We start from the raw sequence: 19,178 nt of genomic DNA, 5'->3' as shown, positions 1-19,178 counted from the left end.
TGGCACTATACAATAACATCTTCGACACAAGAATAATCCCAAACGCTTGGAAAACTGCCAATATCATACCACTGCCAAAACCCACCGGGGACCGCACATAAATTTCAGGGTATCGCCCTATATCCCTCCTTCCATGTACAGCAAAAAAATTTAGAAAAAATAATAGCCAAACGTTTATATTGGTTCCTTGAGAAAGACAAACTGGTTCACAACCGACAAGTCGCATTTAAAAAAGAAAAGACGCCCTTCTCCATATCGACCATTTTGTCTCCACATCATTGTCTAAACGAAATCATTCCACCATTCTCAGTCTAGATTTCTAAAAAGCCTTTGATACGATCGGAGCACATGTTGTTCTTAATCAACTATTAAAATGGAAAATCGGAGCAAAAACATGGTTAGGTTACGTTATAGTGGCTGTCCAAGATGGAACGGACACACTTAGGCCAGTTTAATGGCCCATTGTGATACCACATGAATCTTGAGGCTTCCTCCTAAGCTCAATGGAACCAGTTAGAGTCTCTTACGAAACGTGAGAGGCTGATTATCCCGGTATGATTTAGATCGTTTAGATCGTTAAAGAAGAATTCTCCTAGGTAATTCTTGCGTTTTCGAGCTAGAGCAGGGCATGTGCAGAGAAGATGAAGAACCGTTTCTTCCTCTTCCTCGTCCATACAGCTTCTGCAAAAGTCATTTGAGAATACGCCTAGTCTCATGGCGTGCTTTCCTATTAGACAGTGTCCGGTTATGACACCTATTATCGAGCTTATATGCGATCTGCTTAGAGAGAGCAAGCACCTTGAACGTTTTAAATCCAGTGTTGGCCAGATGTTTTTTGTGGCTTGACACGTGGTGATGTTGGTCCACCTGGTGCCTGCCCTCCTCACAGCGTCTTGCATTAGTAGCAGTTTACAAGTAGCGATTGGTATGCCAGTACTTGCCAAACGTGGTAGGATGGGTTGTACTGTACCGTTCCTGGCGAGTTTATCTGCCTTACAGTTACCTGGAATGTCTCTATGGCCCGGCACCCAGCAAAGGTGAATATTAAACTGTTGTGCCATCTCCATTAGAGATGATCGACAGTTATGGACTGTTATAGAGTTTGTAGAGACTGAGTCCAGAGATTTGATAGCGGCCTGGCTGTCGGAGAAAATACGGATATCAGATGTTGATATCACGTTTTCTTTGAGCCAAGACAAGACTTCCTTAATCGCCAAAAGTTCCGCCTGGAACACGCTACAATGATTGGGAAGGCGGAATGAGAGACTTAATTTCAGTCGTTCAGAGTACACACCACCACCAACCCCTTCTTTGGTCTTTGAGCCATCTGTGTAAAAGTGGATTGACTCATCCTCTAAGAATGTCCTATCCTCCCAAAAAGATCTGGTAGGTATAGAAATCTGGAAATTCCTATCGAATTGTAGTTGGGGGATGGTGTAGTCTGTGTGCTTTGGAATTGATTCTAAGTACCTTAGAATTACGGAGTGGCCAATGTTGTTGTTAGTCCACTGCGACGAAGCATTGAGGCGGATAGCAGAGCTTGCAGCTATTTGTTTACTAAATATGTCAAGAGGTGTAAGGTAGAGCAAGGTGTCCAGTGCCGCAGACGGGGTCGTGCGAAGCGATCCGCTTATACATAGGCAGGCTGAACGTTGAACTTTATTCAACTTATCCCTGTTTATACCTTTCTCTAAAGCAGTCCACCATACTGCCACACCGTACGTTAAAATCGGTCTGATTACCGATGTGTATAGCCAATGCGTGATTCTGGGTTGTAAACCCCATTTATTACCAATAGCTTTTTTGCAAGAAAAGAGAGCTACAGTAGCTTTTTTGACTCTTTCCTGTATGTTGCGTTTCCAATTTAGTTTTTTGTCTAAGACAAGACCTAGGTATTTGGCCTCGTCTGAGAATTTTAATTGGATTCCTTTAATGTAAGGAGGGTTGACAAATGGAATTTTGTATCTCCTCGAAAATAAGACCAGATCGGTTTTGTGTGGGTTAACACCCAGTCCACACCGATCAGCCCAGAGTATTAGTCTGTCCAAGGCATTTTGTAAGAGTTCTTTTAGGATATTAAGATGCTTTCCTGAAACTGCTATAGCAACGTCGTCCGCATAGGCTATCACTCTGAAACCCTCCGCATCCAGACTAGTTAGGATTTCATTCACCACTAGGTTCCAGAGGAGAGGGGATAGAACACCACCTTGCGGTGTCCCTCTACTAACGAATCGTCTACTAGAAGAGTTGCCCAGTTTTGAATTAATTATTCTGCTAGTAAGCATTAAATGAATTAACTCCCGAAGCGAACTCTCTACATTTAGAGATGTCAGTGCAGAAGTGATTGCAGATGTGTCCACGTTGTTAAAGGCACCTTCGATGTCAAGGAAAGCAACCATAGTGAACTCTTTATGATGGAGGGAATATTCGATGGTGCGTACTAAAGTGTGTAACGCTGTTTCCACCGATTTACCCTTACAGTAGGCATGTTGAGACGAAGACAGAAGTCTTGTATCGATACGTGCCCTTAAATGGATATCGATCAATCTTTCCAGGGTCTTAAGAAGGAATGATGATAGACTTATAGGTCGTAAATCTTTAGGATTAACTTGGGAGCATTTACCTGCTTTAGGTATAAAGACAACTTTAACTTCTCTCCATGCCGAGGGAACATGGACCAGGTAAAGACAGCTGGTAAAAATTGCCTCAAGGATTGGTGCAATTATATCAGAGGCTTTTTGTAATTCTGCTGGTATTATTCCATCTGGTCCTGCAGCTTTAAATGGTTTGAAGCTGTTGAGAGCCCATTGTAACTTATCCTTTGCAAAAACATACAATCATATCTTTCTAACAGGAATTTCTGAACAAAATATTGCAACATCTACTCAAACCTACAACAACTTAAGAACGGCATCCCCCAATGATCTCCACTATCAGTGGTTCTATTCATCATATCTTTTAATGAAATAAGCAATATAAAAGACAGCTTTTATGAAGTCAAACACTCACTCTTTGCCGACGATTTAATCATTTTTTCTTAAATTAAAGACCTCCACAGATTGGGAAATATGTTTACTTCTGTAACACTGAAAAAACAGCTTGTTTTTGCATGGGATTTCTAAATGAATCTGTATAGTTTTCCCATGCTGATTTCAAAAATATATGCTGCATAGTTTAAGTTTAAAAAATTTATTAAACATATTTATGCTGAATAAAATTTTCTGGAGATGTATTAGGAGAACTATTTTGAATGCTCCAACAATAATCAGCCATGATATGTTTATTCCAGTTTCCATGATAACTTTCCTCCAAAGTGCGAACATCTTACTGAAAGCGCTCTCCCTGTTCCTAGCTTAGGTCGCGAAATTTTCAGGAAAATAGTCTAGACGGCTATGAAGGTAGTAAAGCTTAATACTCATGTTGCATCCAAGCTGCTGGAAGTGTATCAGCTACTGCTCAACGTGCTGAATGTAGCAGTCAGACTTCCTATTATAAGTACGTAAGGTTTCTCTCTAAAAACAATTTACAATATTTATTATAAACAACGGAAACTCCACAGAGTAATCTTCATTGTTTATATAATATTAATCGCTTGATATTTAAGATATTTAAAGACAGAGGATGTTTATAGATTAATATTTAACGACAGAACACAATTAAAGTTGTATATTTAACTATTTATTTATATTTATAAACAATAAGAACTCAAACAGAGGATGCTTAGTTGTTTATTGGTACTGATTGTGGTTGTGGGGAATCTTCGGTTATGTTAAATATAACTGGCAGTAGTAATTGATTGAGAACGCCAAAACCTGACCTGGATCTTATTGACATTTTAAAAAACAACGTACTTAGACAAATGGGTATGCTTTTAATCACGTTCCGTACCGAGAACCTTGCGGAAACGCTACACGTCTGTAGGAAAATTGAAGCGAACATCCAGGTTGGAATTCCAACCCGCTACCCCGGAAATATCCTGTAGCTGAGCTGGTCGTAGAGGAAAAAGGGGAAGTTGATAACTTGGTGCCCACCCTTGAAGCGTTCCATCCTAGACGAGAGAAGGATACCTCCAAAATTTTATGTTGGAACTATAAAGAAAAGGGTAACTCTTTCTACCAATGTCCAGAAGCCCAACAAAACCTGTTTTGTTACAGATGTGGGTATGAGGGCACAACATGTCCCCAATGTTCCCGTTGTACGGGAAACGATCCTAAGAGCAATTCGAAGACCCGGAGGAACTGCTCTCTGGAGAAGAATCCGGGGCTTTAAACTCACGCGATCCACGAACTTTCCAGCCCAGACATACAACATCCGTTAAAGATCCAAAGGAATCCCCATCTTAACCTGCCATATTCTCTCCAACGATAATTAAACGACCTCCCCAAATTACTTCAACAGAAAACATCAGTCCGATGTTACTTCATGAACAAAAAAAAAAAACAAACTTAAACTTTCCACGAAAGACTCCAAAATAATTTTGAAGTGCGTAAAAAAATCTTTGGCGTACAAAACACCGTAGTCTTGGATAAGTTACTTCAACTTAGGTATAAGTTTCGAGAGAAGAAGAAGGCTTTTGAAGCCATAGAAGCCATAACGTTATGCAGCTCAGAAGTTCCACGACCTTACGCGCATGTCCACATTTTTGGAGAACCTGACCTTGAAATTCTCGACATATAAGTTGCCTAGTAGCGGACGAAGTAGACTTTCTTCGTAAGCTCTTCAAACTTTCAACCGAAGTAAGAACGGCGGATTGAAAACGCTTAGCCATAGTAGGAAAAATAGCCAAATAAATCACCTACAAAAGGATGAAGAAAACAATACCTCTTTATTCGGTTCCATCTCTGCAACAGAAGCTTTATTTGGCAATCGATTTCTGAAAGGAGTTTAACATCGCACCCAATTTGATCTCAGTACTTTCACCACTAAATATAACTAAAAATGATCCGATTGCTCACGTACTTACTCAACAACAATCCAGACGGTTACAAGATGCCATTAGTAGGTATCCATCATTTGCAAAACATGGCTTAGGAAAAACTACACTGGAGGTACATACAATAGATACAGGGGATGCCGAGCCCATTAAGCAGCGTCATTACCCGGTTTATCCAGCGGTACAGAAACTCCTATATGAGGAACTGGCCTCTGCAATGATCCACAACGCATGGTCAGACTTATGGACAAGGTGGTACCCCACCAATTGCGAGAAAAAGTCTTTAACTATCTGCACGATTTATTAGTAGTACATTCGAAGAGCATATCCAGCTCTTAAACATCTTGGCTACTAGGTTGTAGTAGGCCGGCCTCACGATGAATGTAAAAAAATCGAAGTTCTGCTTCAAAGAACTTAAGTTTTTTGCATACATCGTAGGAGATGGTTGTCTAAAAATTGATAGAGAAAAGGTTGATTTTAAGGTTTAGCGGGATGGTGAGAGGTTCGTGAGGGTTTTCTCTACCGTTGCCGCTTCTATACCGGATACCTTAAAAGAAGGAAAAAAGTTTTCATTCACCAATGAAGCAGTTGAAGCCTGCAAGAAATCAAGGATGCCTTAATTTCGGAACCCCTCCTGGTTCATCCAGATTTTAACAAGGAATTTGTTATACTTTGCAACACTTCGGATACTGGCATAGAATGTGTGTTGACCCATTTGGACGAGAATGGTAACAAGGGCCTAATATACTATCACTCTCAAAAGCTGAATACGGCTCAACGCAATTATAGCATGATAGAACGCGAGTGCCTGGCTGCGGTTGTGGGTGTACAGAAGTTTAGGGCGTATGTGAAAAGACATGCTTTTAAAATTGTCACGGATCATGCGAGCTTAAAGTGGTTGATGGGTCAGAAAGATCTAAGTGGCAGGGTAAATCGTTTTTGGTGGATGAGCATTTTCAAATGATATTTTCAGATTTTCTTGGTCCGTATCTGAGATCAAAGAACAGGAGCACCCACATCGTGATAGCTTTAGACCAATTGACAAAATTTGTGGTGGTGAAGGCACTGCGAAGAGCTACTACAGAAGCAGCCCTGAAATTTCTTCAGGAAGATGTTCTGCGTCTTTGAAGTTTAGGAACTTATGGAATCACAAATGTTAGAACGGCTGCCTATTCACCACAAATTGACGCAAGGGACAATCAACATGTCTCCCTACGAAGCACTTTTTGGACAGCCTTGTATGGAGAATGGAGCAGATAAAAAGATTTTCTGCAAAAACCAGTCCGAAATTCCTTAAAATGAAGGTAACGAAAGTAATAGGCAACAGCTTGTATGAGTTGGAAAATTTGAAACGAAAGAGTGTAGGAATATTTCATTGCAAAGATTTAAGAAAATAGTGAAAACATTGACCCGGCTGCTAGTCTGCGCATGAGACAATAAGATAATTTATAATATTAAAACAAAAAAATCGCCTTTGTAAAGAGTAAGCGTTCCTTCTCTTCTCCCTTTTAGTCAAGTACATTCGGGAAAAGTAGAAGTTTTGTGGGAAACCTACATAGATTTATAATTACCTTTATGTAATTATCAACGTGCTTCGAATATTACCGCTGCCCACGAACTAAAGTAAACAAAAAAAAAGAATACCTTAACAAAACTTCATAGCATATGAGTGGTGTGATGCGAACAACGGTTCACATCTACGCACCATCCAATGCACAAAGCCTATGAGTGGTGTGATGAGTAAGTGGATAATGATAACTGATGTTGAGCAGCTGTACTAGTCAATTTCAAGGCCAAGTTGCAGCGGTAAAAGAATTACATAATAAAGACAGATAAGCACCGGAAGTTGGTTGGTTTTTGGATTTTGGTTATCAGCTCGAGACGATATTTCTCGGATATTCTCAGAAAAAAAAATAACCAGAAAATTGAATTTAAACAAAAAAAACTTACTGAGTGCTCCCTAATAAAATAATATCTACTTACCAGAGTGTACCTAAAATTAAATTTAAACAAAAAAAATACTTATCTGAGTGTACCCGAGTTAAAATTAAACAACAATAAAATATTTACCTGACTGATCCCTAATCAAATAATAAGATAAGCACCGGAAGTTGGTTGGTTTTTGGATTTTGGTTATCAGCTCGAGACGATATTTCTCGGATATTCTCAGAAAAAAAAATAACCAGAAAATTGAATTTAAACAAAAAAAACTTACTGAGTGCTCCCTAATAAAATAATATCTACTTACAAGAGTGTCCCTAAAATTAAACTTAAAGATAAATACTTACCGGAGTGATCCCTAATAAATTAATACCTACTTAGCAGAGTATACCCAAAATTAAATTAAACGATCCCGAATAAAAATTAAAATAAATTACCTACTTACCTGTGTTTCTACACATCGACAGCAAAAAAATTACAAAAAAAAAACAAAATTATTACTTAATAGACTGCTCCGGAAATAAAAAAACATGATAATTACCTGACCATATGTTAAGAAGAAAGGATGACGCTATAAGAAGGATGCAGAGATCTGAAGAATTGACAAACCTTTCTACAGGGTAGTGCGACGAAATTAGTTGTATTCATTTTTAAACATGTTTGTGTTAAAATTCTCAATAATCAATTAAATTAAAGAAAATAAAACGAGCTTCACCGACAACAAAGTACGTAGTACAAATTTTTCTAAAATTTTTTAAAAATTTAAAGATACATTTTTAAAAAAAATAAATAAATGATAAAAAAAATAGAGCATTAATATTTGTATCCCTTGTCTGCCATTAAATTATTCTAGCAGGTAACAGCGCGGATCCCATAGGTGTACCTCGGAGGATACGAGCTTCACCCACAGCAAAGTGCGTAGTAAAAATATTTCTAAATTTTTTTCAAAATTTCAAGATGCATTAAAAAAAAATTTAATAAATGATACCAATTTTAATATCAATAACTATATCATTAACCGCGTTTTATTATCACCATGATCTGATCCGGATCTTGGATTTACATGCATTACAGCAACAACACAAGATCCTGCTCAATACACGAGGGCCTATCTATTTAATTCATTCAATTCACAATTTTAAATTTCTTGAAAGTACTTTCCTTGAATTTTGTTTGGTTATTTTTAATCATGGACCATGTAAAATATAAACTTTTTTTAGTCATTTTATTTTAAATAAAACAATAATGTTATAATCTTACACACCTTTTGAAAATTGATTTTTTTTATTATCTTGCGGATTCAAATTTCGAAAGAAGGCTTACGTGCTCCAAAAACGGAAGATTATTATTTGGTAAATTTTCAGCGAACAATAAAAATACTTATCGGATGGAAGTGATCTAAGAAGGATATGGAAGGTAAAATTATTTGAAGACATGTAGATGAGGGCCTGTTGCGATATTAAGGAGGAAGAAGTAGCCACGGAGGTTTCAAGGTTTTACAAGGGTGGGAAAACCTCCTAAGGGCATAACACCTTAGTCCCTGTTCCCCTGTCTGGAATCGCAACCCTATAGAAAAGGACTCATACACATATACTTGACCTCAGTCGCACACGTACACTTCCACCCACACATACACTTACACACTCATATATTCATACATATCCACATACACTTATATCTTACACCCACACACACATACGTATCACACTCACTTTCCCCAACTTATACACGTACTCTAGAACGATTTCGCCCTCAACATTATACAATTTTGAATGGCATGATAAAAGTACCAGATTCTAACCCAGAAGCAAGAATCCCTCCCCATCCGACGAGCTACGACCCGTGCAATGCCAGCATGCCTAGCAACCGTGGTTAGACACTGCACCTAGCTCGACACGATCGCCTGGCCGAGCCTAAGGTGGCTGTACACCTTAGGTTGCAGAGTTGATTTAGAGCTGAGGCAGGGGGTTTCGTTACAAATTGTTTGCTGAACAAAGAATACAAAATAAAAAGCTATAATCAACTAGTTTAATAATTCAATTTCAGAAAACTAAAAGAAAAGTGAAAAAATGCATTTATTTTCAATTACTCCAAAACTAAGATGCAAAGAAATAATAGTTTTAAAAATTATACTACATTCAGCACAATTAAGAAAAAAATTACAACTTTATTTAAGAACTAGCTGTCGAATCAACTAAACGCCAGAGTCAAATCTACTTCGAATCATCTTCACTGCAGGATTTTGCTCCAACACGCTTCGTTTTGTCAATGAAAGCTTCTAAAATTTGTAGCTTATGTGAAACTTTCTTTGACGTAGTCTTACTATTATGAGGCTTCTGCGTTTGGAAGTCGATCCATTGGTTGAAAAATGTTGGCTTCTTAAGTAATTTTTTGACTTTCTTTTGCGATTCAAAATATGAATGTTTTGCCCTTACACAATTGATTTCCGCGTTCTGATAAATTCTCTGGAGCCAGAAGATATTACTTTATTTGCTGCTGCATGAGCCGTTTTTTGGGCTGCTCGCATCATAGTTGGAGGATATCAGAAACTCTAGAGAATTGCTACTGTTGAGTCGTTTCAACACTGGGCGGTCAAATGCACCACCTTTTTTTTAAATGCAAATAAGTTTCTTTATTTTATCTTATTGAATTCTTTATTAATTATAAAGGAATACCTTTACATAAAAAGTTTTTATAAAAAAGATTCGTTTGTAAATTTATATAGAAATAAGGAAATATCCAAGAGATGATTCCAGATAGGTAGATATTTATCAGAAAGAGAAAGATGGATGATTCATTGAAGGCTGTCTGTGCAGAGCTCTTTTTTAAATTCATTTTTAGTCAACTTTCTTAAAGCTAGACGAAAATTCATAAAACAAGCCTAGTTAACAATAACTTACACCTTACTTACTGATCCCATACGGACACTCTTTGTTAAGCAATAATACTTAATGCCAATGCCTCTCGTCCCTAAGATCTTTTTAACTTCAATTCCATTTTATTTATTTTTAAAAAATTTAGGAAAAACTAATATCAATATCATTTTTTATTTTTACTTAAAAACTAATTAAAATAAGGTCCTTAATATAAAACTTAAAGCTAACTTAAACTACCTATTCTACCTATAAACTACTTAAAATTAGAACAACCACAGCAGCAAATCTAGCTATCTAAGGTTTTTGTTGTTCATATTTTGTTGTCTTGTTATTTTTAATCCATGTTATTTTTTATTATTGTTTTTTGTGTACAATTTTTCTTTGTATTTTTTTTTTGTGCCACCAAACTTAAAACTTAACCCTAAAACTATAAAACAAGTGTGTAAGATGACCAAGGCTTAATACTCGTCTTTCGGATAGAACAAACCGAAAATTTTTGGTCGAAGACATAGCTCTTGCCATATGACCTCGAGTGAGATTTATCACGAAATTGTCAGTTCTGCTGATTCGAGCCCCGTTGTATACGACCTCGTTGGAATAGTAATGCACGTAAAAACATTCGGCTGTTCGATATAAGCCGGTACAGCGTCAGCGTCTTAAACACAGCCGCTCGAACACCCGAAACTTCTCCATCTGGGAAGAAGCAACGTTGAACCACACAGGACAACCATAAACGATTATCGGCCATATGAGGGCCATGTAGCAAATTACCTTCACTCTGGGGTCAAGCCCGTGAAGATCAACGATGATCATCTTGCCCCAATTCTTGCACGTATTACTCGTGGCCCTAGCCAACGGAGTCTTGAACAGAATTGTCTCCAACTTCTGGACATTTATTTGCAGTTTCCAGTCGTCGCGTCGCAATATCGCTGAATCTTGTCGAAATCACGCTGCAAGAAAATTCATATAACCTCAACCTTTCGGGCTGTTCTGTACGAATTTGATGATCGTCGGCGTACGCAATTACCTTTCCAAGACTACCTATCAGATAGCTAGTGTAAATGCTGAAGAGAATCGGTGAATTCACCGCTCCCTTTTGAAGACCATTTTTAATTGAGAATGTTGTGGTAGAAGTTACAATAACACTTTTGACAACAAACTTTCTACCGTTAAGCATATCATAAAGTTTATGCAACAATTTCTTGCTTATGCCAAGCCTGCTCAGTTTTAGGTAAAGACTCACAAACCATAAGGTGTCAAAGGCCTTTTAAAATCAATCAGAACAGGACCTGTGCTTTGTTGTTTTGATTTATTCCATTGGATATCAAAAACGAGTTTAGAAGCAGCATGAATTGTGTCATGACTCGCCTTGAACCAGAACTGTTTATTCGGAATTATTTTGTTGTCCGCAGCCCACTTAGTCATAGCCCTATTAATGATTTTTTCGAAAACTTTGCTGATGCTAGGAAGAAGACTTATCGACCGAAGATTTGACGGGTTGGAGTTGTCCTTTCCCTTTTTCGGGAGAGAATGAACCATAGCGGTCTAAAAATGCACTGGATAATATGTATTATTCAGTGCATCATTGAAGAGTGAGGTGTAAATGTCAAATGGTCCCGTCTGCTCGGCAGGTATGACATTTGCCATCGAACCGCATGAAACCGCGGTTCTCAGATCGCTATCGTGTGATATCATTTCGGAGGTTAAAGAAATTAAGTAATGATATGTTTTCCAGGTCGTGGTTGAAGCGAATGCTAACATTCACCTTGTACACTTTCTGTAAAGCAGCTCCCATTGAATCTACTTTTTTCTTCGGATCTTGTCTTGCTAATTTATCTGACTTTGCAGTACTGTTAATTGACCCTGAATGCTCAACAACAAATCTAAAATGTCAGGCTGCACCTATGGGCGTAGGAAAACTTGGGATCCACGAATTTTTGTGTTTGCCTGTCGAACTGTTCGACTTCTTCAAGCTTTTTGACTCGCCTGTTTCTGTTTGATTTCTTGGACCTTAGGGCAACCTCTATAGTAAGCCGGGTGCCTTTGGTTTCCACAAAGGGCACACTTGAGCTGGGTTAAATCCTCAACCATCTCATTCCCCAGCTTGCATTCTCCTTCGATGTGGGTTTCTGAGCACCTGACAGCGCAACTACATATTGCAGTGTGCTTTGGCATGTCCAAACCTCAAGCGCTTCTTACATTGCAAAATGTAATTGTGCGTTTTTAATGTGTCCCAGTGTACAGCTTGATAGTCGAAAGATTTGATTTTATTCAAGCTCTCAAAGCTCTCAAAACTGCTTTGGGGCGATAATGTTACGAGGGACATTGGCATCCTGTAACCCCCTCGCCTGGACATCACCGTAGTGAAAGGCTTGACCCCGATAAAATCGAGATCGTCAGTGGATTTTCACGGAACTCAGCCAAGAGCCACTCCGGTTCCGTGCAGGAACTTATGCATTTCAGAAGAACCGTCTTAAATTTTTCGTGTAAAGCTGTAGAACTCAGCTGTTGCCTCTTTTAATAACCCTTTTACTAAGTTGTATTCGGCCAGTGAGAAACACAGGACCGAATAGTTCTTTTCTATTTCGTAAAAAAATGAATGAACAAATTGCCCTTAGTGGCCAACTTGGCTTACATACCTGCATACCTGTTTTATTTTGTCCATTTCAACTCTATGGGTCCTTACTGGTGGTATTTTTTTTTTTTGTGTGGTCTGTGGTTGTGTCTGGTATTGCTGCTGCTGTTTCTGTGATGCTGCTTCTGTTGCTGTTGTTGATGTTGCTGCTGCTGTTTCTGTTCTCATTCTTGGACATTGGGCCTGTCAGTCGAGTGCACTAACCATCACGCTACGGGTATAACCTACTTGAACTTGCAAAGGTTTTTAATCTTAAAAAAAAATTGGTTTAAACTTTCCATTACCGCAGCACGAATTTCGACTCGCAGTTTTTTTATTTAATAGATATGTATGTGCAAATGAATAATCACTATAGCAATTTTAGAGCGAGGAAACATTAATTTAAATAATGTATATATTATATATATATATATATATTATATATAATAATTTGATTTTAGTGCTCAAATGCAAAAATTACTTTGCATGTACCCAAACTCACACCCACCCCAAATCCTTTAGTGATCCCAAGCAGGAGGGTTGTAGGGGGGCCAGCATTCCCCAATTGTTTCAAAAAAAGTTGTTTTAGGCTCAAAAAATGAAATTTAAAAAAAAATGATTTAAGTCCGAAAAAAAAATATTTTTTTCTCTGACTTAAAGGTGTTTCCTTGTCTTAATATTGAAAACATGATTTGTGGAGACCCATACCTAACTGTACAAAAAAATTAGAAGGGAATTCGTGCTGCGGTAATGGAAAGTCGTCCCAAAAATTGATTCTGTTAAATATTAGGATAAAACAAAATAATTTACAGAAAATTACTTTAAAATTTCAAATTTTATATTTTATTTTGAAAATCGGAGTCGATTGACAAGTCACAAGAATTTTATAATTTGATCTTGCAGTCCAACCTGACTACTTCCTTTTTTCCCGCCACTTACAAGCATAGAAACACCATATAAAGACCGGAATCTTTCGTATGTTTTACCCTCCAACATCCATTAAATTATATTATTGTATTTTTAATTTCACATTACGTCCATTTTGAAATGTGAAATCCAACAACAATTCGATGCGGTGTATTTACTTGAACTGACAGATGTTTTTTTTATTAAAATAGCTGTGGTGAGAATTTGACGTCTACAACGAATTGTTTTGTTTACTAAAAGAACAATGCATTCACACTTTTTTGTAAAAATCAAAAGAAACTTATAAGAACACGTCCAAGTTAGTAAAATGCAAACCATAGAGGAAATATATTATCTAGAGTCCCGACTTAATGGGTTTGCTCTCTTTCGGCCTACAAACTAAATTGAAAGAATTTTGCCCGTTAGCATAAGCATGTGTTAGTTCTCCCGTGCATTTCTTATGGGAAAATCCAGATTCTATGTAGTTGTTATGGGCTTTTGGTGAAGTTTGCACAATTAGGGGAAAAACAATATGAGGTGAACTCAGCCGTTCAAAAAAGAAATCCGTTGAATTCAAAAATTGAAAAATAAATGCAATATTTTTAGAAAAATGAATTTTACAACTTCTTTTCAGTGAAAACTATGCTAAAAATAATATTTGTATGCTTTTGGCACACAAATTCTATGGTTTTTATGAAAAATTTAGCTAAAAACAGAAAAAATCGTGTTGAAAGTATAAGCGCACCCTAGAACTGTAATGCGAACGTTGCCCAATTTGAGTTATGTCAAGTTTTGACAGATTAACAGCGAGGTGAGTATTTTGACAATTCTACGAAAATGTAAACAAAACAAAATTCAGTAATTCAGTTTCAGTATCAATAATGCAAATGAAGGTAAAACAAAAATATTAATTTATTGAAATAAAAATATATAATGAATTTAATTTAATCCTCAGATAAAGAAGAAACCAAGGATAACATTGCAACAAGAAAAGTGGAAGCCCCGAGTAGGAAGCCAGCAACGCCGACATATTTATTCTGCAGTGAATAGGTACAAATTGAAGTTAAATGTGTTCATATTAATTTTAGACTCAAATTATATGAATATTATTTTGTTTTGTTTTTTAGTTAAAATTACACTTCTCGACAAGACTTCCTGGCAATCAAATCGCTCTATTCTAATGGTTTATATCCTGTTTTTCAACACTGTAGGAATGAGAAAGGCCGATTACAGCGAAGGGATCAATGTCGCAGAAGACTGAAAGCTTCGCTTAGCTATACAAGTCGAGAACTCAAGAGTTGCTATAAAGTTGAGGAATCTCTTTACTTGGTGGGCATTCATAGCCAAGCCAAATACAAGTTGAATCAAATGCAGCGTGTGATAGCAGTAGCACATTTACGTAATGTTACAATGCAAAGCACTTCTTTCAGCCAGCTACGGATAGGCGAAAGATCGCAGTGTATGCATTTAATCTACAGTCAGTTTTTCAAAACAGTACCTACCACCGAGGATTCGCCAATTGATCAGTTTCTATGTTATTTTTTGCAGAAATTCATATTTGAATATCTTCTTTTTACATTTTTTTTGGAACTCTGTGATGTATTTGGTGAGGATTTTTATTAATAATAAAATAAGAACTATCTTAATTTTCGCTTTTTCTAATTTAAATTTTAGGTCTCTGGAATTCAATTGAAATACCTTCCTTCACTCATGATTTATTGCTTTCGATTCAAATATTTTCAAAAATATGTTTGATGATTATCAAAATCTATAATATCTGCCTTCAATATTTTCTTCCTTTACAATATTTTACTATTTCCTATAACGAATTTGTAGTCTTAAGATTATTACATCAAGTTCTTGTAATATATTAAAAAAATACAAAAATAAATAATATAATATAAAATAAAATAAAATCGGAGTTGGGTTTCGTAATCAGCATCAAAAATTAAACGAAGTATTTATTATTTATAACCACAAAAAAATTACAATCTAGTTTTTTTCAAAACTTCAGGTAAAGTCAAATAATATTTCCTTAAATATCAAAACTAATTTTATTATAGCTTTATGACATATTCGTAACACATATACGGCTTTTAGAGGCTATCCAATTTCATGAAACTCTTTTAAACTTTAAAGACATATGGCAAAACTTTCAATACATAGCAACATCAGTCTTTCGCAGCCGATCTTTGAAAAGTACCTTCCAAAACGAATCGCAAATCTCTCAAGATACGCGCAACCCTTTCGTATAACATTCGAAATCGTTTTATTAATCCGGTAATACGATAAAAATCTTAAAACATAGCAAAAAAATTGTATTTTAAGTTTCGTTACTTACGCGCTATCGCCAATATCTATTGAATTAGATGCATTTGTCAGCATACAACTTTTTTACATCATACTTTTGCTTTTAAACTTCGAAATTGCAAAACTGTAGAAATGAATACAATACTCATAATTTGTTTGTTTATTTTATTAAAAGAACTAAATAAAATTAAAACAATTAAAAGAAGGAAACAAAATAAATTATACAATTTATAACAGTCAATCAAAATGTTTTTTTAATATACAATTTCATATAATGATAGAACCCTGAAAACAATTTCACTTTATTTTCAATTTATACTTAGATTTAATTTCACTCAATTTGGGAGCTGTAATATACATTTTAAAACCTATAATCTATAATGGAATTGAATTTTAAAAACAAAAATTATACCCAATTACATACAATTTTGAAAAAATTAAAACCTCACTTAAAAACTAGGTACGCCACGACGAATCTTTACTAATCACGGAAAGATTCTTAGCATATCGTCAAATCAACTGAACGGCAGAAGTCAAATCGACTAAGCTTCATTTTGATTTGTAACTGAAAAAGAAAAACATCAATTAGTGCCTTTGAGTTTTGTTGTTAATGTGGAACTTACTTTGAAGTAGTCTTGCCATCATTCTTTTACGAAGAAAATTCCAATCTGATATTCTCACTACGTGAAGGTTGCCGGCTCGCTACTATTTGCGCAGCAACTCTTGGAACATCATTAGGGCAATTGGTAGGGGCATTCTTGTATCGATGCCAGTTACTTCTAAACAGAAGCTTTTGTGATTCAATAGGCATTAGGAATTCCTTTAATTCAGCTTCTATTTTGTCAGCCTTTAAGTTTCTTAAAATTGCAGGAATTCTAAAATAGTACATACAAAACTGCTCAGATTATTTTGTATTTCATTTTTTAAGAAGGCTTACCAATGATTTTCGACTCCCGTCATTTAGGTGGTACTATAATTGTCGCAACAAGTTCCTTCTAAAGCGGCATTCGTATCACCTACCTCTTCTATGTAGGCGGTGTCAGCTTCGGCGGCAGCAGTAGCCGCTGCCTCGCATTTACACTGATGTTCGCACACTGTTACAATGCAAGAGCCCCGGTTGGTACTCCGGCTTGATGACATTCGGTTCGCATTGTCGACAACGCAGAGATCGCTTCCGCTACGAGTAGTGACTATAAAGAAATTAATTTTCATTATATAAGGAAATCTGAAATGGAAGTTGACTTACTTTTTTTGATGTTGATTTTCTGTGTGAAAATCGATGGATTCAACTCGCCGACATCGTCAGTAGCTGCCGAGAGACTGATCTGAATCTGTTTGGCTTCTTGGGGATTCTTGTCGGGCCAGCTCATTTGCCCCCGAATGATTGCCACCGTTAAGCCAGTGTGATTCTTAGGACCAAACTAAATGGATTTGTTGTAGATTTAAAATTTAAACTCAATTACAGTCACGGTTGGAAATTTTTTTGAGTATTCCTGCGATTGCATTCTTGTTTTTATTGCGTCTCTTGCAGAACTGCAGACCGGTAGTACTCTTTACACCTAGAAGATGAAGATTAAGCTAGTTGACTACGATATGAATGTTTCAAAACGTACTTACATAATTGATGGAGAAGGGCGTCAGCGGTCGACTATTACATGGCAAAACTTCCACTTGCATCATTGACTTGGTGGTGTTGTTTGTAATGGTTTTGATGGTGACACCTCCGCCGTCACAGCCTGCGGCAGCTATTGCCGTTGAGAAGTACATACAAAAACAATGGGAAGTATCTGTAGTTAAAAACATTGATATTATTTTGTTAAGAGCAATATAATATACAAAAAACTTACCTGCAAATCAGCGCCTTGTTTGGTTTGCCTTCCAAATTACTTAAAGGAAATTGCTTGCTGTATTTTGGCACTATCTAAAATGAAAAGACAGACTATAAAATAAATCCATTATTGTTGCACCTCCTTCACTGCAATTTGACTTACTTTTTATTCAATGAAGTGAACTTGTATATACCCTCTTCATTATAAAGAATTTTGGTCTGAAAAATATCAAATTATATTAAAAATCAAAACAATTAACAAAAACTTACTCTTAAAATCAGAAACCCATTGTTTTGTTTTGCAAAATTGATTGTCATTTTTGACAGGAATGACTTTTTTGCTTTTTTTTTCTCCACTCACATGTATTCACCGACAGCGAATTTGAGAGAGTTCACCTCGAATTTGGGAGAGTTCACCTCGAATAAAATTTGAGGGTGTTTCAGGTAGGACGGGTACCGGTCGGGACTCTAGATAATATATTTCCTCTATGATGCAAACATTGGAACTCATTTGGTCGTGTACTTGGTACAATAATGTACCTATAGGAATGGTTTATACCTTCCTGGAATCGTTAAAGTGTGAGTAAGAACAATGCATTCACTTTTTTTGTAAAAATAAAAAAAAACTTATAAGAACACGTCCAAGTGAGTTCCAATGTGGTGCAGAAATTATTTAACAGGATACCATATTGTGTCTACTTACTTTTCAATTGGAGCGCGGAACGTGTGGCTGAATGTAAAACAGTCAATTACACGGCACGCAGAGCTTTTTTGATCCATACTTTTAAAATAAACTTTATCTTAAAAATAAATCACAACACAAAAGGCGCGAACACTCTTTTAGCCGATTTTGATTACAATATAATATTATTATTGCTTTGGGCAATAATCAACAGAGAAAGGAAATTAAAATGTTAGTAAATTACATAAATTATGTTCTCAAAAAAAAAAAACAATTTTAAGCTAAATGATATAACTTTTTAAATAAAGAAATGCAAAAACGAATCTTGCTATTCGAGATATTTAAAAAACCAGAATTTTTGTTGATGTTTTCAAACTCACTTCGACGAAATAAATAGTAATTTTATGTGTGATGTTAAGGTGTTATCACACTTTTATCATTTGTTTTAAATTGAAAAACTTAACTTATAGTGAAATTGTTAAAACTAAGTCACTGTTTTGTAGTTATCGAAATACGTTTTTAAATTCGAGAAAAAAAAATTATTATAACATTCAAAAAAAGAACATTTTTGAAATGTATAATTTTACATGAATTTTTGTATTAAATTTTAATCTAAAAAAAACAACAATTTTTTACATTTTTGGTAATATATTTTAAGCTTTCTTAACATAATACAACAAATGCCTTGTTCAGACAATTATAGCGTTTTATTAAATTAAAAAGTTTAGTATACGTACTACACACTTTTGAATATAGAAAAGTTAAAAATTAACAATTTCTGGCCACTCTCAATCACAAAGTCTTCTAGCCAAAGTTTCTTTTGTATTCAAATAAGCTAGATTCAAGAAAAATAATTTATGCTAGGTATATCTTAATCCATAGGAAGGCAAGGAAAAAATAATTTATTTAAAATATTTTGTTGGTAATTTTCTCAAGAACTAAAAGATATAAAATCATCTACTTTTCAGTTTTTGATCAAAAAAATACTAGCCATGCATTCTAAAAACAATTATAGTTAATAATCTTAAAGTTTTAAAAATCACAATATAAACCTTTTTGGTCCCCTTTTTTGCCAAAATTATGAGTTT

General features: G+C 35.8%; 1 protein-coding gene and 1 long non-coding RNA gene across 10 annotated transcripts; one reads left to right on the top strand and one right to left on the bottom strand.

The window, feature by feature from the left end:
• The first annotated feature begins 14,132 nt into the window (after positions 1-14,132).
• On the top strand, positions 14,133-15,001 carry LOC129942494 (uncharacterized). Its single transcript, XR_008781043.1, has 4 exons — positions 14,133-14,163; positions 14,226-14,320; positions 14,398-14,876; positions 14,945-15,001. It is a non-coding gene; the product is annotated as an uncharacterized LOC129942494 (long non-coding RNA).
• Positions 15,002-15,811: 810 nt separating this feature from the next.
• Positions 15,812-17,887, bottom strand: LOC129940529 (uncharacterized). Of its 9 annotated transcripts, none has more exons than XR_008780702.1 (8): positions 17,679-17,887; positions 17,572-17,627; positions 17,428-17,501; positions 17,194-17,367; positions 16,827-17,139; positions 16,518-16,770; positions 16,204-16,455; positions 15,812-16,145 (listed from the first exon to the last, which is right to left on the bottom strand). XR_008780702.1 is itself a non-coding variant. In XM_056048898.1 (6 exons), exons 3-5 carry the CDS (start codon positions 16,948-16,950, stop codon positions 16,230-16,232), a joined length of 540 nt encoding a protein of 179 aa, XP_055904873.1. In that variant the 5' UTR covers positions 16,951-17,367; positions 17,428-17,519; positions 17,572-17,887; the 3' UTR covers positions 15,812-16,145; positions 16,204-16,229. The 9 variants fall into 9 exon arrangements, 5 of the variants coding, with proteins under 5 accessions (XP_055904873.1, XP_055904872.1, XP_055904871.1 ...); XR_008780701.1 differs by having other exon boundaries at positions 17,198-17,367; XR_008780703.1 differs by having other exon boundaries at positions 16,827-17,367; positions 17,428-17,519.
• Between the last annotated feature and the right edge of the window lie 1,291 nt (positions 17,888-19,178).

Source organism: Eupeodes corollae, chromosome 1 (genome assembly GCF_945859685.1).
Source record: "Eupeodes corollae chromosome 1, idEupCoro1.1, whole genome shotgun sequence".
NCBI classification, from domain to species: Eukaryota; Metazoa; Arthropoda; class Insecta; order Diptera; family Syrphidae; genus Eupeodes; species Eupeodes corollae.
Note: the sequence above shows the minus strand (reverse complement) of the source record. Positions and strands in the feature narration are given on the sequence as shown.